This window comes from Trematomus bernacchii, unplaced genomic scaffold, assembly GCF_902827165.1.
Source record: "Trematomus bernacchii unplaced genomic scaffold, fTreBer1.1, whole genome shotgun sequence".
Classification (NCBI taxonomy): domain Eukaryota; kingdom Metazoa; phylum Chordata; class Actinopteri; order Perciformes; family Nototheniidae; genus Trematomus; species Trematomus bernacchii.
In genome coordinates, this window is record NW_022987905.1 from 998,090 (window position 1) to 1,025,897 (window position 27,808).

At 39.1% G+C, this 27,808-nt stretch overlaps 1 protein-coding gene across 1 annotated transcript; it reads left to right on the top strand.

Annotated features, from left to right (window-relative positions):
* The first annotated feature begins 1,118 nt into the window (after positions 1–1,118).
* Positions 1,119–27,808, top strand: st3gal4 (ST3 beta-galactoside alpha-2,3-sialyltransferase 4). The gene is made up of 12 exons (XM_034114718.1): positions 1,119–1,407; positions 10,011–10,078; positions 11,470–11,539; positions 13,816–13,897; positions 14,205–14,294; positions 15,591–15,688; positions 16,125–16,188; positions 16,594–16,689; positions 18,933–19,122; positions 19,622–19,759; positions 26,505–26,654; positions 26,743–27,808. Exons 3-12 carry the CDS (start codon positions 11,518–11,520, stop codon positions 26,830–26,832), a joined length of 1,020 nt encoding a protein of 339 aa, XP_033970609.1. The 5' UTR covers positions 1,119–1,407; positions 10,011–10,078; positions 11,470–11,517; the 3' UTR covers positions 26,833–27,808.

The following is a 27,808-nucleotide window of genomic DNA, read 5'->3' on the forward strand; positions in this document are numbered from 1 at the left end:
TTCAGCAGCCATGGTATTTGGATGTGTCTGGATCTGCCTGGATCAATCATTAGAGAGGAACTTTGGTTCTTACAACACATTACTGCTTACCTGTGGGTGCCAACACAAACACATGCATATTTCTTATTTTATCAACCAGTTTTACATTTAAAAGTGCCGGACAAATGCTAAAGGCCCACACTGACCACACCATCAACCACACTAAAATTGGTTCTGAATGTATAGGTTGTCAGGCATGCAAAAGGGGCTTGAAGATGCTGAGAAGTCATAGTGCTACTAACTTCTCCCTTCCTAATAGGCACACATTTGTTGAATAGAGACAAAACACTGCATCAGTTGAGGATAAAGCATGAAAACAAGGAGCAACGTGTGTGAGGACAACTACTGCTCAACTGGCTAGGGAACATTTGGTTAAACAAAGCATCAACATTTGTGTTTAAAGTTCACTTTTACTCAACATGAGCAGCAGCGATCTATAAGGGAATGATCAAAATCAATTCCAAGTTAAAATTTAACAGAGGTTCAAGAAAACATGTCAATAAAAGCTTAATTCGATTGTTCTCAAACACAGGATGGTACATTGAATTTAATCTTGTGACCAGTAGTGGAAATTCATTTTCTAAAGTATAACATGTGCTGTAGTTAATTCCATTTCTATTTTTCACTCTAATTATTTGACAACTATAGTTAGCCAGGCACCTAATTTGCATTCAGATTCAGATTGTAAATAAAACGTTTAATCAACAAATTAATGATGATGATGATGAATACTGTGTTCAAAACATAAATGACTTATAAAATAATTAAGTACTAGTCACTCTGCTATCTGTTTAATGTAAAGGTTTAACTAAACACAGGCAACAACAAAGTTTTTCCAGATGTTGTTCCCTCTGGTAATTAAGTCCAGTTTAAATCGGTTTGATGAGGCTTGATGGGGACAATAGTCAAAACATACCGGGTATCACATCGAATGTGAAATCTGTGTTTCATGTCCAACGCCAGTACAGTCAGGTTGCAGCTTGTACATTTGTTCAGGGAATGGCATTTGGATCTGCTCTCCACAGTGCGCGTACCCACATGCGCATGCGTCCATGCTTTGAGAGAAAAGGGAACGCGCTGTAACAGAGTGAGAAAGCAAACCGCTATATGTGCCTGCGGAGTTCATGCTACTCAGATCTACTGAAAACCACGCCATGGTTCCTCTAAATGGTGTCGAGGGATGAACTTTGATTTCCACATCCTGTCACAGCTTCTACTCGGGTTTGTGTGCGCGCTGCAAGCTGGGTATATCTCTCGATTTCCCACGCAGCGTGTCACCAAACGCAACGTGAACTTGGTCCTAAATCATTGTACAGTACAACAGGCTCGCTCCACGGATTAAAGCTCATCTGTCGGGCAGCGCTGCTGGTAAGTAAGACCCTTTCGAGCTAACGTGTGTTAGGAGTTTCTCTACATGCCTGTTGGGAGGCATGGGACCACCGATCTGATGTAAGTGGCCTCACTTGATCACAAGATATTAGATTTAATTTGGCTGGCTTGCGACGAGATTTGATTTCCACATTTTGTCAGTGTGTGTCTGGTTTTGTGCGATTGTATGGATAGACAGATAGAAGACTGAGCTTAAAAAGACTACTGCATTTGTGAAAGATAATGATACATGTTCTTGAATTGATTTATCCAGAGACAGTAATTACCTTCCCTGTCATCTGTGACATAGAATCTGAGTTGAAGTGGAATTTAAGTTACAGTAAAAAAACACGAGACAGGAAATGTAGATAGTTTTGAAGCATCAGTTCTGTGTGTTGCTTATTGCTGCAAACCCATGTTACCTGTGATGTTTTGCATTAATGGGGCTTTTGTACACAAGGTAACTTGACATCTGCTATCATAACATTACCCTCTGTTCCCTGCAGCAGCCACTGCTGGGAAGCACTCGTCCTTGAATCAGTTTGGTTGCAGTCTGACTTTATTTGAACACACATCTCTCCTTATCTACATTCATTTTAGGCAACATAATCAGTTATTGCAGGTTAGTTTTGCAAGAACTAAAGCCACTTGTTTAATTTTGTTTAGTGTCAACAAAAGCATTACATGACAACAACTTAGAAGGGATATTATGAAGGGTTTTTTTATTGTTCCATTTATATCTCTCAGCCTCAGTGTCCTCAGGTGGGATACTTAAAACCTTCCAGTTCTGTTGGGACTTCTCCCATGGCAACTGAGCCATGGACACAATCTCCCAGGATCCTTCAGTATTTCAAAAAAGAAGAATAGAAACCCAATACTTTATGTAAGAGCTGTTAACCTGTAGACCAGAAGAAGTAAATCAAAATGTTAAGCATGGTGGCTCAATACTACACCTTTTCATAACGTCCTTACTCTCTTGCTCTGTGCTCCAGCTGAATCAGGGCAGTGTATGTCACACCCTAAAGTCAGACTATTAAAGTGTAGAGCAAATCTTGATCAAACTTGTTGGTGGGAGGAAGATCATTTCGTAAATCAGCGTGATAAGACCTGACATCACAGCATGGGGAATGTACAAACTTGGCACAGAAATGTTAACGGCATTTGAGATAATGGAGAATCAAATGGATTTTCTGATCCATTGCCACTAGTACATTTCCCTTTTAGATTTTTTAGTGAGGGTTTCGCAACTTTTTTGTTTGGTTGACTCAACTCTTTGTTGTGAATGAGGATTATTATGTAAACCTTGATGTCACAGGCTAAACTAGATTTCCTCCAGATGGCCAAATGAGACTAATTCAACAGTGAAACATTGGGCCTCATGCAGCAACTCTTTAATTTCTTCTCTTAAATACATGTTCTCTTAGTTTTCTTTAAAAAGGCTAGTGTGTGGTATTTTGGGGGATCGAGCAGAATTTGAACACACATTTCACAACAATGTTTTCAGTAGTGTATAATCCCTTGAAACCAGGATTTTTTTCCCCCAGTTTAGAATGAGCCCTTAATATGTACATGGAGCAGTTGTTCTTACACAAAGTCCTCTATGTTGCACCACAGTGATTTTAAAGGCCTTTATTTTTTTGTATTAGTTCCTCAATTCTGGCGTTATGGCAGTGTATCAGATGGTCAGGGAACTACAGTGTGTACAGGTGATGTAAATTAGCTAGAGCCAGTGTTTTGTTTGCCTGTTTTGTTTGGTGTCAAGATCATCAGTGGTACAACAAGGCAAGGTGTTTTGCTTGCCTGTTTTGTTTGGTGTCAAGATCATCAGTGGTACAACAAGGCAAGGCAAGGCAAGGCAAGGCAATTTTATTTATATAGCACCTTTCAGCACGCGACAATTCAAAGTGCTTTACAAAAAAAGCACTTTGAATTGTAAAAATTCAAAGTGCTTAAAAAAGCACTTTTTTAAGCACTTTGAATTTTGCTTTATATTTGCATAAAAAAGCAAATTTAATGAAATACATAAATAAATAAACACAGCAGGTACAGAATACATGAATAAAAGGCATACTGCAGTGTGAGTATGAACAGCTCAATTAAAAGCAGCGGCAAATAGATATGTTTTTAGTCTGGATTTGAAAATAGGAAGTGTTTCAGCGGACGTGCACGATTCGGGCAGTTTGTTCCAGATTGTCGGGGCATAGTAGCTAAACGCTGCTTTTTCATGTTTAGTTCTTATTCTTGGAACAGAGAGCAGACCCGACCCAGAAGACCTGAGACTCCTGGATGGTTCATAGTTATGCAGGAGATCGTTTATATACCTCGGTCCTAAGCCATTTAGTGATTTAAAAACTAGCAGTAGTATTTTAAAATCAATTATTTGGTCGACTGGAAGCCAGTGTAAAGACTTCAGAACCGGACTGATGTGATCCACTCTTTTAGTGTTAGTGAGGACTCGAGCAGCGGCGTTCTGAATCAGCTGCAGCTTTCTGATGGATTTTTTTGTGAGCCCTGTGAATACACTATTGCAGTAGTCGAGTCCACTGAAAATAAAAGCATGGACAAGTTTTGCGACATTAGTTTTTTAATCCTTGATATTCTTCAGGTGGTAGTATGCAGACCTAATAACTGTTGTAATGTGACTGTTAAAATTCAGGTCTGAGTCCATCACTACACCTAGATTTCTAGCTTTATGAGTTACTTTGTAGTCTGCTGACTGAAGCTCTGCGATTAATTTTAATCGGTCCTTCTTTGCTCCAAAAACAATGATCTCAGTTTTTTGTTTGTTCAACTGGAGAAAGTTCTGAGTCATCCAGTCAGTGATGTGCTCAATGCACTTGCTCAGTGTTCTAATCGGAGAGTAGTCTCCCGGTGTAATTTAAAAATAAATCTGGGTGTCGTCTGCATAGATGTGATAGCTTAGATCGCTCTTTTTAATAATTTGAGCAAGTGGTAGCATATAGATATTAAAAAGCAAAGGTCCTAAGATGGAGCCTTGAGGAACCCCGCATGACATATTTGTCAGGGTTGATTTGTAATTGCCTATTGAGACAAAGTTTGTTCTGTCCTTTAAGTAGGAACTAAACTAATTTAAAGCTGTTGCTGAAACTCCCACCCAGTTTTCTAGACGGTCTAGCAATATGTTGTGGTCAACAGTATCAAAGGCAGCGCTGAGATCGAATAATACTAACACTGATATTCTGCCACTGTCTGTGTTTAAATGGATGTAATTTAAGACCTTAACAAGAGAAGTCTCAGTGCTGTGGTTTGGTCGAAAGCCTGACTGGAACACATCAAAACCGTCAGTTAAAAACATGAAATTACTCAACTGTTGAAAAACAACTTTTTCAATCAATTTGCTTAAAAAGGGAAGGTTTGATTTTGGCCTGTAATTATTCATTACGGTTGCGTCTAGGTTATGCTTTTTTAGGAGCGGTTTAATTACTGCAGTTTTCAGGGCCTGTGGAAATACACCCGAGTGGAGAGACTTGTTTACTATGTGTAGTATATCTGAGGCCAAGCAATGAAAAACAGTTTTGAAAAATCCTGTCGGAATAATATCGAGGCTACAGGAGGAGGATTTCAGATGTTGAATAATGTCTTCCAGGTTATTAGCATTTATCAGACGGAATTGTGTCATGATGTCTGTATTGACTTTAGGTGGACACCGGGACAACACATTTGCTATACCTGATACAGAGGAACTGACTGCTTGTCTAATTTTCATGATTTTGTCAGTGAAGAAGGAGGCAAAATCATTGGATAGAAATTCTGAAGCTACTGACACTGGGGGGTTTGTTAGTCTGTCGACGGTAGCAAACAAGGCACGTGAGTTGTTTTTATTTTTGGTAATGATGTCAGAGAAGAACGATTGTCGTGCCTTTTGTATTTCCTGATTATAGATGCAGAGTCTTTCTTTATATATTTCGAAGTAAACTTGGAGTTTTGTTTTCTCCACCTGCGTTCAACAGGAAAATGAAAAAGACCATAAGAGCAGTGAAGGCACACAATGTCAGCCAGGTGTTGTTATAGTCAAAAGTAATAATCCAATAGGTATAATAACTCTTAAACCTATAATAATCCAAACATTGTGTATTTTCCTGAACAATAAAATGTGTTTCCTTGCCTAAGATGTACATGTATGTGTAAAACAAATTAAAATATATATATATAGTTCTATCATTAAAATAAATAGCTAACATTTCCACAAATAAACATGTGTTCACTTTATGGGATTTTACACTCTTAATCAGAAGTATATCTATTCTTCCTGCTCTCCACTTTTCTCTTTTTCTCAGTCTCTCTCTCCAGCTCATATTTTTGAAAAGCTGAAGGTTAGCTACAATATCTTTATGTTCTGCTAAATCACTAAACTGTCAAAAAGTATAAATGCTATTCGTTTTGCCAACAAACCTAAAACCTGATGAAACATATCATCTAAAAGGGGGCATTAAATCCATATTATCTATAGTTTATTGTGGTAAAAACACACATATCATGCAGTCTCTCATTCCTGTCTCCTCGAAGGGCTACATGTCTGCTTTCTATTTCAACCTGAAGTTTACAGTAGGCTTTTTGTTGAAACGATAAAATATGTTTTTTTCTGTAGCTCACCTGGATGGCCAACCTAGATTATAGAGAAAAAGTGGTATTGTTCTGACAAAGTGAACACTTGAATCGCAGTTATATCTTTGAGATAGATACAAAGATGGATAGATGGATAGATAGATAGAATGATGGATGGATATATAGATGGATAGATAGACTGCTGTTTCATGGGGTTGTATAAGGTCACAGTAGCAGCCAGCAGCTATAAGAGATACACTTTCTGCACAGATGTTGCATTTAATAGGGCTTAGAGGTATTTAGCTCATGGGAACTTCATATCAGCTGCAACGGCACCATCTGCCATCTGCAGTAATGTCTACTTTTACAATCTGATGAACACACATGGCCTCAAAACAACTGGCAAATGTTATCATACTCTTGTGCTGTCATTTTCAGCCCAATAAGAGAACAGAATGTAAAAGCTAGACTACAGTGTTCACTGTGTTTCTGGTGATTTGGCAAATTGCTTGAATTCACAATAACAATATTAGCTAGAGCTTTAACTGCATTATCATCAATTATCTATCTTGTATTAATACCTGTAATTTAAAGTGTTTTTAATAAATCTGATGTGTTTTACTTAAAGGACACGCAATGTATAGAGAGGTGGGGATGAGGGTTAGGGTTAGGCTGAGTGTTGATTGGACCAATGGCTCTTTTTGCCCTAAGGCCCCTAAATGGGTTAATCCAGCCGTATGTACTGTGACAAAAAATGGCTCTTCTTATTACACGTTTCTCTCTCTCTATTAATATATTTTGGACAAATTCTTGAAGTCATTAGTTGATAATAAAAAAAAAACGGATAAACTGAAGGCGTTTAGTAGTAGTATTTGGTATCATCAATTCACTTTACATCTTTTATAGACATGTAGCCGCATGTAGCTTTTACTTCCCTATTGGATTAGACTCCCATATGATTTTACCAAACCCATCCAAACGGAAAAAACGGAAAAAAGACGTGCTGTTAAAATTCCTAGTTTATCAAACGGCCTCCGGAAGAAGTACTTGCTATAAAAGTACTTTTATAGCTCTAACATGCTATAAAAAAAAGCTATATTGTTCTTATCATAGTTGTATAGCATAGTGCAATATACAGCCAGCTACAAACACTCACCTGCAGGTGTGACCCGAATGTGTAGGTCATTGCAGACGGGAAGGATCGTATTGCCAAACGATGTAACCCCGGTTCAATATGTCAGTGTGTGAAGAGTTTGCGATGACCAACTGGAAATGATCAGCTGTTGCCAAAATAAAACAGAGAAAAACTTCTCCTGGCTAGATCTAATTAAGACCAGATGACTCCTAAAGTAATGGTAGGACAAAGTTACAGAGTCATCCAAGACTGTAAACACACACACATACACATACACATACACATACACATACACATACACATACACACACACACACACACACACACACACACACACACACACACACATATAAACTGACTTAAGGCTATCCAACAACAGAGCAAAGGTTATAGATTGTAATCTGATAGTATTAGCACATTGATCTCATATAATGGCGAATGGTACCTTGACTGCATTTATATAGCACTTTCCTGTCTTTGCGGCACCTCAAAGCACTTTTACATACACATGTCAGCATTCTCCCATTCACACACATTTGTACTGAAGCAGAGGCTGCACTCACACACCTTTGGCCACTCAAGAGCAATTTGGGGTTCAGTATCTTGCCCAAGGACACTTTGAAATGTTACTGCAGGGGCTAGGGATCCATTAGTGGACGACCATATACCTCATGAGTCACAAAAATATAAGTACATTTCTATTTTTAACGACACCTATTACAATTCAATTTTCCAATGTCGTTTCCAAGTAGTAAGACCTACAGTTCGTTCATCCAAAAGAGCGCTCTGTTTATATCCTTAAGGAGACAGGACTACAAGTATGAATCAAATGCTGCTGGCTAAATAAGATTGACTGTTTTGTGTTTTGATCAGTATGAGTCGACAAGCTGTCATGCAATAATCTTAAATGTTGTACGTGAGGGACTACGGATGGAAACTAGCTCAAAGCTAAAATCCGGCATGTTTACGTTTTTAAAGCATTATTTGTTTTAAATGTTCATCAATGTGCACTGTCCCTCGTCAAATAAACGATTAAATGAAATGAAAAAATAAGGGAAACATGTTTTTGCATGGCTCTGGTTGAGTTCCTTCCTATTGTGAAATGTTAACTCAAGTGTCGGGAATAAAAGCGTTGATTATAGCCTTTGAATCCTTTTCTTCATAAAAGCATTCGTGGCGTTAAAAATGGGGCGGATTGAGCCCCTCTGAATGGATTACATTTCTGGGATTACTGTATGTCATTTAGAGGTGGATTTTCTATTGTGAGCGGGACCCACATGGGATTTTCTTTAGAGATTGTGTCTGTGGTTGACTAAATCAGATGGTACGTGAAAGGGGGTTGGATAAGAAGGTCATTTCGGGTCACCATTTATGTCTTTGCTGGCGGATTTGCAAGTATTTTATCCATTTCAAACCAACACATTACATCTAAAAATAAAGCTGTTCGGTCTTTGTTCGACGTGTGTTAATGGTGCCAGAACAAGTCGTGATGGTGACGTCTCACAATAGCTCAAAATTAATTTAATTTGTAATAAATTGGCGCTTTAAGGAGTTGCAAAGACTTGAACATCACTGTATAAATGCAGTCAATTTACCATAGTGGGAATGTAATGATTGTTTGTCAACCTCTTACTAAGCTATACGTTAACACAAGACTATCTTCCATTAATGCTCAGTCATAGTATTTGCCTTCTCAGCCCTCACCTTTCCCTGGAATTTTGAAAGGAAGGAACCAATAAACATTTCTCTCATCCCATGCCCTGGTTTTGCGGGAATGACTTCCTCTCCGCTGCCTGACTCATCTTTAATCACTACAGTGTGTGACTAAGCTCTTTAAGTGGTCTGTCTGCATTTCGGTGGTCCATGGTTTGACTTGAAGCAATGCTGTTTGTGGAGAAGGGCATTTCAGGACTAAATCTCACACTCATATCCCTCTCATCTTAAGGGTTGGGCCCCCTATGCTGAATCACAGCCAGTCAGGTATTGTGCTGCTCCGGTATGTGTTGTCTGTAGTGTCTGGGGAAGGCCCTTTGCCTCTTGTGCTTCACAGTCTTTTGAGCTACAGTATGACAGGCTCTAGTAACTTCCTCATGGAAAGAGGAAGTATTTTATACCGGAAAGGGCTATATGTAGGGCTGCAACAAATTATTCTGCCATAAATTTGACTGTAACATGTCAGAATACCGCTCAAATGCCAACAGTGGAATCTTTCACTTACATGTTTTGTCCAACTCACTGTCCTAATCCGAGCAAATCTTCACATTCTCAGCATTATCTGTATTCTATACTATTAAGTATGGAAGAATATCAGCCCATTTCAAGACTGTATGACATTTCTGGATTTCAATGTATTTAATTTATTAACACAGGTTTTGTCCTCTTGCATCAATCCCTGTTCCCTTGTGTGAGGATTATTCCGTACGCAGTCAAAAGAGCACATAAGGAGAACATCTTGAGGTTTTAATTACCGGTAGGTGTCTTAAGGCTCTCCAGTAACACACATTCAAGCCTTGGAGCACAAACAAAATGTGATTAAAAACAAAATAAAAAACTGCTGCAATCTCTGGGGTTTACGTGTGGCCTCCAGGCCCTTATTCCAGGAACCAGCCTGCTTCAACAGACCAGAACCAGGTTAACAACAAGTTCTTACCTGATTCTGATCAGCTCTTTGTTCTCCTTGAGCAACTTTTATCTCTCTACCAGCAGCCACTGCCCTGACCTCACCCCACTGACTGGCATTCATACAAACCATATCGTTTATCTAGATCTCTGCCATGCATCACTGCTGTTTCCTGTTTGTGCAACCTTCTCTTCATTTCACAATTGCGTTTTAGTTCCCTAATCTAGTACAAAGACACACAGATATTCTCTTGTTGAAGATCAGGTTGTGCTTTTGTTACAGGGAGAGGCCCAGACTCACTGCATCTGTACCACTGAGGACATATTCATTGGAAATGAAAGAGGGAAAAGGTAAGATGTTCTGTGGTAATATTGTTGTTTTTGTTGGTATTTTTGTGGTGACTGCACAGCTCCCTGAGAAGCTATTGTTTGCAATATTTTGAAAGTATATACGTTCAAGAAGTTTGTTGGTGATTCTGTACCAATCTGAAACACTCATCTCTATCAACTCTTTAGCTGCATTAGGGTTTATTGTCTTTTACTTTGTATAAAAGCATGTGAAATATGCCAACATTTACATGTCTGTCAATGGACTTAATTGTTTTAATCAACTCAAGAGCAAATAATTCAATTCAGCTTGACCATGAGCAAAGGCACATAACCGTTGGATTATTTGCTACCTAATTCAAGCCAATCACACAACAAGAGGAACAAACTCATCTTGCTCATTTCCTTTGGAGTTTGCTTCTCTAGAAATTCTCCTGTGTTATCATCATTTCCTTAAACAATAAATGATGATACACACAAAGCCCAGCCTGATATCCGGATCACGATAAAAACCCACCCTCTACAACACCAAAAAATGACACCCTAATTCAGAGGAAGCGAGTGTTGTGAAATCAGAGTTTGGCCTTTTAAGGAGGGGCTCGAGTGGCCAGTTATACTGTAGGGAAGTGAAATACAGAGCGTCCCTGTGGTGGTGTTAATCGATCATGTGGTTTCCGCTTCTTCGCTGTCTCCAAGTTAGGGCGTGCTGATTTACTGGTAGATCTACAGGGGTATTACATTACTGTTGTTGCAATGTAGCAAGTACATGTGCACACAAGCCCATCTCAAAATAGATATTCAGCTGCTTCAGTTAGCTATTGATTCTGATGGGCTCGCCCCGAAGCGGTGTTAAGCATGTTCTGCAGCCATTTGGGTGGTATGCATGGTCCCTAAATCAGAAAGACTGTGGATAACAAGTGCATGGTACAGTAAGTAGACATGTGTATGTAACAGTACACGCACTTTAATCTGGTTTTAACTGTAATCTGACCTATCCCAAGCAACAGTGCCAAAGCCAAAGTGATGCAGTTGGATCACCCCCCAGTTCAGGGACCAAGTATCAAACAGTCTAGTATGATCCTCTTAAAATGATCGGCCTTCATCTGCTGCCTTTCTCTCTCCTAGCTTCTCTCTTTCTCTTATTATTTCTGTCTCTCTCTCTTTTGCACACTCCTGACGTCTTTTTACGTTTCATTGATTTGTTCTCCGCCACTCCCATTAACTATGATTGTATCTGAGTCGTGCTATGAGAACAAGCATTGCATCTTATTTGACTTCATTCCTCAACCAACCATTGTGTGTTTCGTTTTATGGTTCTTTACCCACAACCTCTTCAACACCATTCATTCACACAGCAGTGTTTGAAGGAGGTCTTTATACATTTGGTGTTTGTGCTTTCTGTACCTGTTCCCCAGGATAATCATGCACTGTGTAGACAGGAGAGGACTAAGGAGCACGTGAACATGTCCCAGAAGGCAACTAAAAGTAAGAACTTTTGCCGTGGGTGTTTTTGAAGTGGATGTTTCATTACTATTTCTCTCACTTGATATTCAGTAAAACACTCATCTGATATATGTCTAATTAAGGAATCAAGGACCAAAATGCAAATGTTTTCACAGATTAATGCTCAGATTAATTTTAACCACCATTACTTTTTGTTATATGCATTGGTTACCTGTGATCAGTACCATCTGTTACCTTTATCACGTCTTTAAAATCAGCAGAAATGTATCTGTGACGATTGAGGTCACAGATTAAGATAATCCAAAATCATCAGAGCAGAATGACACTGCACTTACAGTTTGCAACATCAGTTTTGTTGCTCTAGCCACACAACATTTACGCAAGAAAAACCCTCATGTCTTGTTTACTGTTTTGTCTAAATTGTTGTGGGAAAAAAACATAAAGTTGATGCTTTTTAGGTTATTCACTCTTAATGTAAAGCAGGGCTCTTGCCTTTATGCTGCAAACAAAAAACATCCACAGTGATTCATTTTCAACAAAACCTGGAGCGGCAGTTGATCTGAAGGTTTCTGTATTTTGTTCTAGCATAAAAAATGTCCTGTCACTAAATCTCTCAATCTTACTTATTTGGAATGTACTAGTTTGTATACTTAAGAAATAGTCTGTGCCACCTCCACACACAAAAAAGAAACACTTATAACCAGCTGTCATCTTTACACTAGGCTACATTGGACAATACATAGGTGGTTTCAATCTTTTCATTTTCATCTAACACTTAGACCATGAACTCCCAGATTAAGTTCTTATGCTGGAATATTTTTTTTAGTATCCGTTTATTCATATTTTAGAAAGTGTATGCATGGTCATGGAAACTAGACAGACAGGTTGGAGAGGATTTTACAAGAAGCTATTTTATAAAAATAGATAAAAAAAAAAGCATGAAGGTCCCTGTACTCAATAAAACGGATCTGTCATCATTCAAAAAAAGTTATTTTAATGTATTTTAACCGGGACATACATAAACATTCCATTCCAAGAGGCTAGTTTTTATCTGTAGTCCCTGGACAGACAGATGAAAATATCACCTTTATAAATGGCAGTATGTTAACCCAGTACAGACGCTCGTAGAGTGTAATGATATCATTTTTTTTTGTTTGGTTTGGCAGGTAGTTATTGTACTGCTCCTTAAGTAGGATGAGTTAAATGCAGTCTCAGTTTCACAGTTTGTGCGATGCTGTGCCTATTCATTTAAAGGGGACCTATCATGCAAAATGCACTTTTGTACGTCTTTTATAATAATAATAATAATAATAATAATGGGTTCCATTTATAAAGCACTTCATATTTGATTTCAAATCCGGAAGTGCTACAAGCAGTGAGCATGAACAGTATAAATAAACATTACACAACACGGTAGAATTAATAAAAAGCAATAATGAATATGTGTCCCCGGTGTTCCAGGGAACTCACCAAGTGTCAGAAAACACAACCCTCTCTCTTTTCCTCCATACCCAAATCTCTAAAAACGGGGCTGCAACGGATCTGATAAAAACTGATCCAGATTTGAACATTCCTCTGACGTCAGGACGGCGGAGCTGACCTATCAGGGGAATGAGAGGTTGCCGTGGCATGGTAACAGCATGGTAACACGACGCTCGTAACTCGGCCCCCTCCTTTGCAGGGGGGCGTGGTCAGCTGCAGCGCATGCAAAGACAGGGTGGAGGAGAGCAAAATAGAGCGAAATGAGGCATGGCTAAAATGCATGATCTGTTTGGTATTTTGAAAAATAAAACGTATAAATATACCTTATAGGTATGGCCCTACAATATATTATTCAAATATAGCATGATAGGTCCACTTTAAAGAATCTTTCTTTTCCATTTCCATTAAAACATTTTGTATTTGTACAAATTGAGACCATAACAGGTGGGGGATCGTTTCTTGTAGACCTGTGCCGTTATCTCTAAATAACAAGTGGCACATGCAGGAAACACATTAGTAAAGTTTCAGTTTCATTTTTCAGTACCCATTCTGGTACTCACACCTGTGTTTAAGGGGATGCCAACTCTTGAGCAGTATCTTATTTCAAAAAAGTTGAATGTGTTGTTAAATGGATCACAATTAGAGTGGTTTATTTTCTATCATTGGGTCATTCCTTACAGCAATCTATACATCAACTGCTGTAACATCAAATAAATCTCACTTTGAACTAAGCATTGGTTGTATGCTATATTTGATCATTCAGTTTTTTTAAACTATTGTACCTTTGCCTCTGTTTTTGTCTTCTTTGAATCCAGCATGGTGCCTTAGGCTTCTCCCAGTGCTCTTCTTCTTCATCTCCTTTGTCACATACTACTACTCCTATGCCATACTTCAGAGGTAATTACACACAGACGCAAACACAAGCATGTCTATTTTTCCTGGTTCCTCTCGGTATTGAGGTCACAAAATTACAGAAATGCCCATTTCTGGTAAAGAAAAAAAGTAATCTCATGACGTCTGTTTAGTGTTGAGTCATTTAAAGTTTACCCACATTGGCATCATATGGCAGTCTTTGCTGCTGGTCAATTTAAACCCTCACACATGCCCATTCTTGCACTTTTTAAATGTTCTGGGCCCAGTTTCTGTGTTTTTATGGATTCAGCAGCAACGTTCATGCCAGTTGTGGTGATTATCTGTCTTTCAGCTACGGAGGCACCAACAAGTCTCCGAACAGTAGCAAGTCGCTGTGTGGTGGCTGGCTAACCCAGAAGAAGTGGGAGAGCCTTAACTTTAAGTGAGTAATGGCATGTCTGTGTTTTCTTTTTTTTTTACAAACTGGAGGGAGTGGATGGCTTATTAAGGGGAGGAAGGTATGCCAGTATTTTTATTTGAGCATAAAGTGCCAGGAGTCTAAGAACTGTTAGGCCTGCTTTTTACCAGTCATGAAGGAAAAGCAGTGAGAAAGAACAGGACTTATTATGAAAAAACATTTTCCTCTAAGTCACGTACATTTCAGTTACTCAAGTTGACTCAATGTTTGATGAAATGGCTGAGGGGAAGACTTAATATAAAAACCAAGTTGGCTCAGAATTAGCTCTTGACAAGGTTGGCCAGACAATAGTTTGTTTGTCCTCTTCAGGTTCTGCCTTATTAAGCAATCATTGTTCCACAGTCCTGAGCCGCTTCTCTTGCTCTATTATCAGTTTATTCAGCTGAAAAGGTACTGTTGGCCTTTTTTCTGGCTCTGTTCTGTTACAAAACAGTCTCCATCTGGTTTATCCAAGCCTCCTCAGAGGTCACTGTTTATTTTCTTTAGCTCATTAGACCTGGCACTGCCCGCCCTTTGACCTTTTAAACAGTCAAGATTCGTAATCCCCTGTGTTTGCCCCAGTTAAAGAACATGATTTGCATTCTCACATAAAGCCAGTGGCTGGTTGTTCTCTGGTTTTCACATCAGTCATTACAGGCACAGCGAGGGCTTTAAGGCAATCATACTGACATTTCTCTAATTAGACCCTTCCCCGGAGATTTATGCTGATCCCCTGCGAAGAGCTAGCTGGCACACAAGGGTAATAACTGTCTGATAGAATCGCAGTCAAAGACAGTAGGTCATAAACAGCTGGAGTCTGAAGCTAGCAAACACAGGAAAAGCAACTGTTTCACATATTACAACCTGCCGTATTTGTCTCACTCCACAGGCTCTCTGAATGTTATTGTTTTTTCTCCCTCTTCTCGCGAGAGAAATGCCAACAGGAGATTTTAATGAGGGAAATCACGCTTGAATGACATCATGTACACGGCTGGTTTATTTACAATGAGTCTGCTTTACCTGCTTAATAGATAACAGAACATTTGGGAAAGTCAAGACAAGCTTTCCAGGTGCCAATATGAACATGGCTCTGTTTGGCAGCTCCGTCGGTCTGTCCATTGTGTGGTTTCAAAGTTGTTATAGCTTTTCTCCATCCTCGCTGTCTTACGCCTCATTCATATCCTCCACCGCAAACCATCGTGTGATATAATTTATACAGTGAAACCCTGTGCACTGCAGTATCATGTTGAAATTCCTGCTCTGACATTTTTTTTTCTGCAGTATTAGCAGACAGACTCGGCTCTTTCTGAAGCTGGAGGATTTCTTCTGGAAGGAGCATCTGTCAAAGCTGGCATTACCTTATGGCATTAAGGGCAGTGGTATGTTGACTTTATGTTATCCTCTGCTCCCTTTACTCAGTACATGTATCATCCTGCTTGTTGTATGCAGGCGTATGTTCGATCCTTTTTTAATGTATATGCCTTTACAGATTGGGTTTACAGATCTACAAAAAAGTATTTATCTTTACAACACACACATCCCAGTTCCCCAACAGAATGGGCTTATCACCATAGCTTGCAGTGATGCCTTACTGCTATCAGGGCAAAGGGCTTTGATACAAAAGATCACACAATCTTTATACTGACTGCACTTTGGTCATGTATTATTAAATCAATAAGGAAACAAGATTAAAGATATTCACAGTTGAAGTACTACTAGGAAGTTTTTGATTTTTTTTTTTTTGCCAATGCACATCTGTTTTAAAGATTTCAATCAGCTATTTTCAACTTCTCTTTTTCTCACTTTCCCACTCAGAACTACTGCTACTGCAAGTCCTTGCTGTTACCGCAAATTATCAGGTGCCAGAAAACATTGAAAAGTAAGTTTGAGCGAACTTCAGCCTAAAACTCCTATATTACAGAAGTCATTTTCGAATACATTTAAAGATCCAGGATTAGTGCCGTAGTGTCCACAGGTAATTGACACTACTACAGGAATATTTCTCACAAAACTTATGATTGGTTGAAGATATTTTCCAGCTGTGGATCTGTAACATCCTGTTACACTTTGTCAGTCCTGCTGCATGACTTCATTGCTGTGATTATAGGTACTTATGGGTAGCTGCTTAGCCGCATAACTGTCCCTCATTATGGTCAAGAAAGCACCTTCGGGCGCTATTTCTCTGCTGATAAATATGTTGTCAGTTATGTCTCCACACATTTTTTCTTTTATTGCACTAAAACTTGAAAAGACTCACGTTTGCATGTGGTGTTTTTTTCCTCAGCCTGGAATGCAGAACCTGTGTAGTCGTGGGCAACGGCTTTGCCATCAAAAACAGCTCGTTGGGAGGCATCATCAACAAATATGACGTGGTGATTCGGTACGCAGGAAGGAAGGGATCAAATCAATCACATTTGACATTACATTACATGTCATTTAGGTCATGCTTCTATCCATAGTGACTTACAATAAGTGGAATAAACCATGGAGATACAAACTGAGAACAACATGAAAAATGCAGATATATTCACTTGAAATGCACAATTAGTTTCAAATGGGCTTTCCCTATTAATAGCTAAAATATTTAATAATTAAAAAAAAAAATTGTTGGTTTTAATGACCAAGGAACAAGTAAAACAATGTTTAGTTATAATTACATTTATTAGCAATCTGACATGCTGTCGATAGAAAGAAAGTTATGAGTTTTGTAAGATTCATAAACTTTTGATGCATTGTTAATCCCACTTCAAGGTATTTGTTTTTGGGAGAAGAATGTTTAACATTCTTTTATCTTACAATATCTGAACCGTGAGAACAAATTATAACATGTTTAATCAATAACCACCCTCTTGATTCAAGATTGTTCTTATACATTAAGAACAGATGGATCCTTGTTAGATGAAAAATGAATAGTGAATGTGCAGATTTTCCCGCCACTTAAAGCAGGATATGAATTCACTCTGCTGTACACTAATGATGGACTGCATCCGACTGTGTGACCCTGACACAGAGCTGTCCTCTTAGCAATTAACAAACCTTTCTTCAGTTCTTTTTAAATGGAGAATATAAAGTGTTTAGTTTACTCAGGGACAAAGGCACTCTGCAAATCTGACTTTACAGCCTTGGAATGAACACATGCATTCTGAGTTTTTATAAGCCTCTTTCAAACAGCCCGAATTTGGCCTAGCCACAATGCATTTTTCTCTCCCCGTCACCCCCCCTTCCCCCTCCTCTTCTCTCACATCTATCCCTCTCTCAGAAGCTAATCATTCCCTAGCCAATAGAGCAAGGTTATTGACATTCAAAGCTTGCGTTAGAGTTTGACCTTACTGTGTTTGTTCTCTCTGTCATAGAAACACAGCTTTTTGAAGTTTTCCAACACGCAGATTAATGATTTATCCAAACACGGTCTCATTCTGTTCTTTTGGGCTCATTAATTGATCATGGAATAAGTTATGAATTGTTTTTTGGAAGATTAAATTATTTGTAAAGAGTAAGAAAGCAGAAGTGCCTTCGTACCCGAGAGGTTTCAGCGCATGCCACATCACTGCCACGTCCCCAGTATCGATTTCAACCTTGGGATTTTTGCTGCATGTCATACTCCTCTCTCTTTCCCCCCCATTTTCACTCTGTCCCTTTGCTGTCAAATAAAAGCAAAAATGCCTTTAATATCCTTTAAGTAGAGCTGGGATGTTCCCAGAATGAAACACATTTTAAATGCCTGAACACTCTGTGAGTTAGGTGCCCTTTTTGCAGCCCTTATTTTTTACTGTAATTTAAAAACCTGTTTTTGATTGAGAGTTGACTCTGCAAAGTGACAGGCCTTATCTAGAAGTGACAGAAGAACTGGAAAAACATCCTGTTTTAACAAATATTTAGTTTGTGTCAACATAGAATGGAACAAACATGAACTGATGAAACTGTGGCTTCTGTGAATCACACTTGTTTGTTGGATCAACGTGAAAAGATAATTGATTTTGTATTATTTAGTAGTTTTGTTGCTTTAGATTGTAGAACTAAACCGCTAGCTTCTTATTCTTATTTTATTCTTTAGCATTTCTTACATCAGACTTTTGACCAAATGAGGCATGTTCCTAATATTCTAATCCAACAATTACGTTGTTAGCAATAGCATACTTCCATCAAAATGACTGAATCCTATGGAGTGTGCCACACGGTGTAGGTTACTGTTCAAAAAGGCTCCGTTCCAAGGCTGTTTTGTTCAGTAATTTTGTTTGATTTTAGATGTCAACGGTTGTTTGAATGAGGTTTATCTGTAAAATATAACCCGAAAGTTGCGGTTTCACTACGTCTCTCTATTTCTGTGTAAACTTTCGGTTGGACTCGTATGTGAAATTGTTTACACAAAGTTCAAAGTTTATTTGGAAAGCTCTAGGAAGCTCACACTGCTTATCCAGATATATGATGTTAAGCCAGAGATGTGTTGCCCGAAAGAGATGTGGCGAATGCAGAGTTAGCATGAGGCAGGATGGACATGCTCAACAACCTTTTAGTGGTCCCGATGCGGTTTAAACAATCTGTATGGATGATTACAAAAAAATGGAAATCAAAACAAACCTGAAAATTCTTGTCTCTAAATATAGTATCGTGTCCCTGCCTCAGGTTGAACAATGCCCCAGTGAGAGGATACGAGGAGGACGTGGGGAATAAGACCACTATGAGGTTTTTCTACCCTGAGTCGGCCTCGTACAACCCGGGTCTGAACAACGAGCCCGGCACGCTCATGGTCCTGGTGCCTTTCAAACCGCAGGATCTCCGCTGGCTCAAAGAGATCCTCTATAACGAGAAGAGGGTACAGGCTATGTGTGAGAATGCACTCTATCTCTCACACACACACAAACACACACATGCTTTCCTTCTTACTTTGTCTCACTTTCTTACTCTCCCTCTCGGCATCACATAAACACTCTCCTTTTAGCTTCTTTCCCAGCCCTTGCCAGCCATCCACATCAGGAGCAAATACTTAAAAGGTTCGACCTCGGTGATGCCAGTGCCCTTCAGCGATAAATGTAGTTTCCATTACAGACATCCTTCACTCTGTTGCTCGGGGCACCCAAGGCCTCCTTCTGCTAATAGTTGCCAGGTCATTACCGGCTCATTTGCACATCGATTTAGTTGCCTCCAGACATGAGGGAGTCACAGGTTCAATTGCATTTTGGTTGTGCAAATGTGGGAACTGTGGGCCAACTAAAAATAGCTACGTTTTTTCTCATGTTCTGTCCTTTCTGTTTATTTTAATTTCACAACATCCCATGTCTCATCTTTTCTCAATGTTTATGCGTGATTTCCAGGTCAGAAAAGGCTTTTGGAGGAGCCCTCCTCAGATCTGGTTGGGTGACTACAGTAAAATAAGGGTGCTGGACCCCCACTTTCTGCACCAGACTGCAGACAGACTGCTCCGGATCCCTCTGCAACCCAAGAGCAAACAGGTCAGAGATCCACTTACATGTGTCTGTTTGAGAATAATGAACCATAACTTTGGTGGCAGTCCTTTTAAAATGTCAAACTCAAAATATTTTTCCCACTAGTACCTTCTATCGTGTTTGTTCTGTTTCTCTCATACCTCCCTTTTTCCCTTTCTGCTCTTCACTTCTCCCCACATGAATGTTAACAAGGCTGGATGGAGCATCCACTGATTAGCCACAGTTCCTCCAATGATCCGTCTTGAGCGCTGTGATAAGCAGTTTACTGGAAGAGGCATTTCTCTCGAAACATGGCCGTTTTTTTTAGGATCCAATTACTGCAAAACATGATGAAGATTAGCTTCTGCTTGGCATTCTGGCATATCATTACAAGATAAGCTTCTCGTTTCTTCTGGGCCACACTGTGAATCCCTGTCAAAATAATTGTTTTTTGAAGGAAAGCCAGAACATTTTTATAAATTTCAACCAGATGCTCTGTTTTTAGAAGAAAAAGGACCAGTGTTTGGTCTCTAAGGATGATTATTGCTGTTTTCTCTGGGAAAATCCCTGGATTGACAGTTTAGTCGATCTTTATTCAGCATGATTTGTGACTTTTGGGGCGGAGTGAGAACTCTCTAAAGACAAGACAACTTCAACAACACAGAACAAACAAAAGAAACCTAATCATAAACAGATTCATGAAACTATTCCGGCAACGATTGCACAACGAGAAAACCTGACGCATGACATTTTTTCTGCAGTTTACAATTGGTCTGTTTTGTTTCATAAATTGGACCCCACTTGTTTGGCTGAGCTGATTGGATTTTGAGCCATTACTCATGTAGTGAGTTTTCTCTGGCCCATGCATCCCATCTGCCCAGCGGGGCTTGTTGTGTGTTTGGTAGGGATCGACTCTGACATGGGCCAGATCCAAGATTTCTTTTTGCTTGTTCCCCTCTCCTTAGCCCGTTTTTTTTGTCAAAGAGTGAGTATGAGGGAGGGGGGGGGGTCCCCTCCCCTCCCCTTTTTTAGTCCCCCCAGTCTAAAAGGGGACTAAAAAGTCCCCTTTTAGACTGCAGTACAAACACAACGGGCCGATGCATGAGAAGAGTGAGCAGTGGAAGGCAGCGATCCTACAGGCGGTCGCCCGACAGGAGCTCTGCACCATCTGCACAGACAGTATGGAAAAGGCCAGGGGAGGAGGAGGAGGAGGAGGTGGAGGAGGAGTAGGAGGAGATAGATGGAAACATATACTGAAGCAATAGAAATAACTGGGATATATTTCCGAATGAGAATCAGGAAAATGTCCCACAGCAGGGACATTTATGTGGTTACAGCAGAGTGAACAGTGCAGATAGAAGAATTCAAATACAAATAAGTACACGTCCAAAAAAAAGTGAACATGTAAAAGCAGTGAAGAAGCACCCAGTAGTGAATAGAAAAAAGTAAATAGTGCGTGGTGTTATTTTACAACATTGTTACAGTAAAAAGTAATGCAAAAAAGTAACAGCCTGTAACAATTGTAAAATAGTATAGGAAAATAGTGTAGTCTGTATCCGGTGGTTCTGCTGCAGGAAGAAAGGAAAGAAGATAAAGAAAGACAGAAAGAATTATCTGTATTCAGGGCTGCAAATATATTTATTTGTCCTTAAACACTAGTGATTTAACTCCCTTAACAAACTAGTAAACCTAGATTCTTCCCTCTTGTCTTCTTCTGTCTCCTCCGTCTTTTCTTCTCTGTTCTCTGGTATTTTTTCATTTGCCAAATAGCAGCAGGAGTCCTGACTGTAGCAGACCTCCTTTTTGCAGATACTACCCTCACCTAATGACCCTGCCAGATAGCCAAGGACCCCCTTAACACACACATACAGTGTACACACACACACACACACACACACACACACACACACACACACACACACACACACACACACACACACACACATACACATAACTCTTATGTTCACACCCGTCTTCACAAACACAACGCTGTGTTCAGCTCTTGTAGGTCTGGCTTGCAGCGGTGACTATGAACCCCCGCCCCCTCTCTCCCTTCTCCCCTCTCACCAAGGCTCCATGGGCCTGCGTCCAAACTATGTGCCGGGCCGCCGCTGAGCTCTGGTGTTCGCCTGTGTGCTGGCGACCACATGAGGCTAATACACACAGAATGTCAGCTGTGTCCCATTGTGGGGTGCTCTTCAGTTTCAGAACTGAAGAAAAACAACAGTAGTGCTCAGGGCAACAGCGAATTGATCCTGTGTAATGTTTTAGATCCTAAAGAAGAGAGGACAGGAAAGAGGTTGTGTTTCAGTATCTTATCGAGGCTATCCGGTACATGTGGCCTTTTGTATCACTGCAGGAAATCTCACATTTGTTTAGATTTGTTCAAAATGATCAACAAAAGAACTTAAGCCCAGCTATGGACGGATATCTCTTTATCAGACGGTTTGTATCAAGGCAACCTGAAGTAGAGAGCTCATCTCTTAGCTAATTTATAGCAATGTCTGAGAAACTGGACCTTTTAAGAAAACTTATTTTGCACACTTACATCTGAGCTGTTATACCTACAGTACATGGAAAAACATGCAGGCACTGCTTTTGAGAAAGGTCTTCTTGTACATTTATACAACACTAGAAAATGTATTGTTTCTGTGAATTCTCAAGTGAGACATTGAGAATATTAACTCAATGCCAATAATACCACAAAAGTACAACGCCCACACATGCAGACAAACAAACACACAGTTCATATGTTTGCCTCATTATACACAATATAAAACTAAAAACAGTCCCTTCTTAGCAAGGTTTAAAGCAATATTTCAACATTCCCGGACATATGCTTGCGTAGCTTTTTTGCTGAGAGTTAGATAGATGAATCTACATCCATTAGCCGGCTAGCTTAGCTTAGAATAAAGACTGTAAACAGAGGAAAAACACTTAGGCTGACATTTTCCAAAGGTTCAAATCCAACTACCAGTGTTATCATCTGTCTCTTAAGCAAGTTAATGTATTCCTCAATATATTGAACAGTTTCTTTCAACGGAAAAATTATGACGAGGCTGCATAAAATAATTGATTATATCATAATTAATAATTTCTTAACACATCTTCTTATCTGAATCTATAGTCGGTTGACAAAGAAACTTTAGTTTGGTAGAAATCAATGATTTAGGCAATCAGTAAACTGTGGCCAGAGGAGTGGGAAGAAGACCACCGCTAACACTGATGTGTGCGTAAACAGTGCTCTTAGAGGAAACCTGATGATAACATGGAAAGCATTAGTGAAGGGAGAGATATGATAAAAAGGCTGTTTGGGAAACTGTGACATTTCGGGGAGGGATGGAAAGAGACCGTTTCTTCTATCTCCTGGTCATGTGTAAGTTATTCCCATTCCTCTGCCTCTGTGAACACGGATAATCATTGACAGACTCAAGAGGGAAATAGCCAAAAACACAGGGAATTCTCTGCTCACAGTAAGAGCCCGCCAGGGACAAGACAACAAACATGTCTCAACTCATTAAATCTCACATTAGTTTGTATCTTTAAAAAGATCCCGTGGGGTAGGATGATGATCCCTTTACTACCTCCACCAAGGATGTTTTCTGCTCAGTTTTGTTTGTCTGTATTAAGCAGGATTAGGTAAACCAAATTTCAGGAAAAGTTAGTAGAAGGGTGTAGCATGGGCAAAGGAAGTACCCATTACATGTTGCATGGGATCTGAATCAATAAACAAATTATCTTTGACTTTCCTAAATTGATAAATAGGGCATTTCTGCTGCATTCATGTGGTAGGAATAAGTGGAATAAGAGTTATTGACTTGTAAATGTACGTGAATGCCCCGTTAATCTGGAACAAGAGAGATATCTATCAATGTGTTAAAGCATTACGATAGAACACATCTTCGATGAAGCATCCATGTTTTTTTAATTCCAATTTAAAGCTCATGAACACGACAAAATCGGAAAAATCTACTTCCCAATTTGAATAATCCAAGGAGCCTGTGAATGCACCTTTGGCCTAGGCGGAGGTCTGTGCCCTTGAAGTGCCAATCTTTTCTTATATGTTTTCCACAAAGGCTGATCATGTGATACCAAGTGATAAACAAGTAAACGGCAGAAAATACAATATATTCGAGCACTATGTCTAGACCAAGATTCGTTTTGTTTCGGGCAACACAGGATATTGCTGTATACTTTTCAATAAAAATAATATAAAAAGAGAGAAAAACCACCAGATGCTCTGTGATATCTTTACAATATCTTTTAGACTTTGAGTTAGCCAGAGGATGTGATGTCATCGGGTCAGCAGTTCATTGTCTTTTATATCTCTTACGCTGACTAATCCCTTTGAATAAAGTAGCATGACGTTGTGTATCATTGATACCAGCATATGTTTACAGTTTCAATAATGGACATTCACCCCTCCTCTTAGAGAGCAGGTTTATTGTTTTAAATACAATTATTTTGCCATGACATTTACAAAAAGTAATCACCGGTGCATTCAGCTGTTTTTTTTTGTTACATTATAGATTGAAAAGAGATTGCTTCTATGTATAAATATGGAAAAAGTCACAGATGTGCATTCCTTTTCACATCTACTCCAAGAGTAGGGAGTGCTTCAATAATAATTCCTTTTTTTATTTAACGTGGATCATTATTAAGGCCTAATCATTGCGTGGTAATGAGCAAAATAGGTGAATACTTTGTAGTATACACAAGAACAAAGTACCAGTGAAATGTGAACATTTGTTTGGGACATAACACTTTAAGCGGATATATTGAAAACTTGAAGTTCCTTAGAAACAGTTGTATTGCTTAAAGGCAGCCATTGAAGGATTCTTACTGGGCTGAATTGCACACTCAATTAATAATTTTAGTTTTTTGTATCCTGACTTGTGAAGAAATTATGAATTGTAGGAAGGCCTGTTAAAAGTTCATTCGAATAATCAAGATGACTTTCATTATTTGTGTGAAGGAGTCAGTGGAGAGGTGACAGGAAATGAAGGGAAAGAGAGCTAGAGAACAATGTTCAACAAGTGTATATATATTTTAATATTGTCTGTAAATATCCATGGTTTTGTGGACAATGAATACAATTAAAATGTAATGTCATATAAAGGGGACATGGCAATGTTTCCATAGCCATATTGACTTCCTCAAGAGAATTAACAAGGTTGTCAACATGTTTTGGAGGCAGTTAAAACACTTTTTGTTATCAGTATATCGCATTGACACATTCAGTGTATGGTATTTGTTTTGGATAAGAGCCATAGCAGATGGAGAAGTGTCAAATAGCAGCCATACGCAGAAAAACAAATTCTCACTGAACTCCCCAAGAATAGAAAAGTCTGTCAAAAGCAATAAGTAGCAAACATTTTGTGTTTTTGAATATCTATTTAAAACTATGTTCCTCCAAGCCAAGTGCCCTTTAAACCTAAATAATAGAATACGAATTTTGGAGATGAAGTGATTTTTTTTTCTTCTAATGTTTTGCTCTAAAGTATCAAGTTGGAAATTAGCCTGAAGTTGTTGCTTGTTACTGGCAATGAGAGTGCTTTTATTAGGAAGAGGCCGCCTGAAGGCAGTGACTAAGCTGCTGGGAAAGACCCAGTTTTCAGGGTGAGACAGGCTAATGTGAAGAAAGTATTTTGTAACACAACCAAGACCTTAAGGAGGCTGGCAGGCACAGGGTCAAGGGTACAGGTAGCGTTAAATAGAAGGAGATACCACGGCACCGTGTTAAATAAATCAGCAGTGACTGCATTAAAACACTACAGTGCCCACAAGCAGACAGCATATAACTTACCCAGTGTAAGTTACCTTGTCTCTGGTTGAAAGACAACATGAGGGTTATCTTTGTCATACCTGCCAAGATTGCAAGATTGATCACATTATCGCACATTTCAGAATGTTCCTGGAGAATCTCACATGTTCCACATTACATAACCGCCATTTGGCTTTATTTTAAAGCTCCGTAGAATATGTACATTTCACATCTGTATCAACAAGAGCAGGATGTAATGAGAAACTGATTATTTGATAGTATTCTGCACATGGGGAAGGCTTGTTTTGTTTTCATTTGCAGGTCAGAGGCAGCCGTTCCTAGCCCTCCATTTCCATCTAGTGGTGAAGGAAGGAACTGCAGAAGAGTTTTAGTCTTTTAGTCTGCTTAAATCCCTTGACTCAAGCTTTCACTACACAACAGTTGCACAATGTTTAGACATAAATGCTGAATTAATGACGTCTTTTATAACCTAGCAAAGCTCCTGTCGAGTGCATGTAGATTCCAGCATACCTTTTATTTAACATCAAACATTTGCAAATCAAAGAACTAAATCCTAGAGGTATTGCCAGAGGGATTTTCTATTGGCTCGTGTTCAAATGCATTGTATGTGACTAAGGGGCGGGACATCTCTTAGCGGTTGACCAATCACAACGGAGCCGACCTGCTTACCAATCAGAGAAGACCGGGCTCTGGTTTCAGACAGAAGGTGAAAAGAGCTATGAGAAAAATAAAGAGCCTTTTGAACATAAAAGCAATACACATGTCACAGAAGAGGAACAAAATACTAATATGAACCAGAACATGAGCATAATATGTCCTCTTTAAACTTTCTTTCTTTTACATTTTTGTGGTATTTGCTGTCTACTACGGTGTCTTTTTTTGTTACTATGACCAATGTCAGAATTGTTTTAATCCAAACCAAAGTGTATCATGATAGCTCATGCAGTGAGCTTTTAATTTTAATTAGATTTATTTTTGTTTCGACAGCCAGTGCATCCTACCTCGGGGATCCTCGCTGTGTTCGTTGCTCTCAACTACTGTGATGTGGTCCACATTGCTGGTTTTGGATACCCTAACACAAAGAGCCTAAGGCACCCTATCCATTACTACGGATATGACACCATGAAGTCAATGAAGGTGGGTTAGCGGACATTTACAGTGCTTCAAAAATAATCTCAGTTTTACCATACTGTGTCATTACATACTGTTACACTCTCTGTTGCAGAATTCTTACCATGATCTCAATCATGAAGCTGATGCCTTAAAAAGACTGGAGGATTCGGGAGCCATTTTGTACCTGCACCCACATCTATGATACACATACCTTTTTCGAGTTTGATTCAATCCAAAAATGTGACCAAAACGTATTTGCATTTGGACGGGTCAACCCACTCAGATTCTAATGTGCCTTTTTTGCAGTGGGATACAAGACATTTTTTACATGTACTAAGTCATCATTGGGTGACAAAAGTGTAAAAATGTCGAGCTCGAAAGAATGTTTATATCCCTGGCGCCTTACATTTTCTCAAACTAAGACACATGAAATGTGACTTTATAATGGCTTTCCTTCAATTTGTCGAGTACTATCTCGAGGTGACATGGCTTAGCATCTTGCATTATGTTTTATGATTGTAATTCAACCGGGATTTGAATCACTTCATTCAAAGTGAGTACGCAGGAGAACTATTCAAAGGCGACCCAGTTGTCCTGTTTGTGCAAAGAGAAATTACGCCTGATTTAGATTGGATAATCACTGTGCTTTGATTTCGTTTTTTAAAACCATTTGATACTGTGGGCTTCTAATTTCCACATCATAGGAAACAAGCGTTTTCGATCTGCAGTTTACATATTTGTTGTTGTTTGCAAAGATGAATGCATATCAGTGAGTTCCAAACAAATCAGACCGGTTTATTTCTCATTGTACACACTCACTGTGGTTTAGGATTCACTTCTAACATACCAGCATCTGTTTTATGTTAAAGAGGTGTGTACAAATCTACAGCATTTCTTTGTGAACTTCACTTTTGTTGTACAAAATGAATTGACCCCAAGCCTGATTTAAACAGGATTTAATTCATCTTATTTTTTGTAATTCTTGGACTGGAAATACTACTTGTATTTTGCCAATTTGGTAGCTTTTTGATTGCAGGTGTCTGGGCTTTTTAAGTTATTTTATCCTTTTTTTTGTTGCTTTTTTGTAGAAACAAAACCAATAAATGGTACCACTGGATATTTGTATTGTACAGAATGAAATACATTTTAAATTAAAAAGAAATCAAAATTAATGTCAC

Bases quoted from the DNA above. Each gene is read 5' to 3' on its own strand.
- st3gal4 (XM_034114718.1), top strand. From the start codon at position 11,518: ATGTCCCAGAAGGCAACTAAAA. The intron at 11,540-13,815 runs GTAAGAACTTTT...CTTTGAATCCAG, and splicing joins GTCCCAGAAGGCAACTAAAA to CATGGTGCCTTAGGCTTCTC. The intron at 19,123-19,621 runs GTACAGGCTATG...CGTGATTTCCAG, and splicing joins TCCTCTATAACGAGAAGAGG to GTCAGAAAAGGCTTTTGGAG.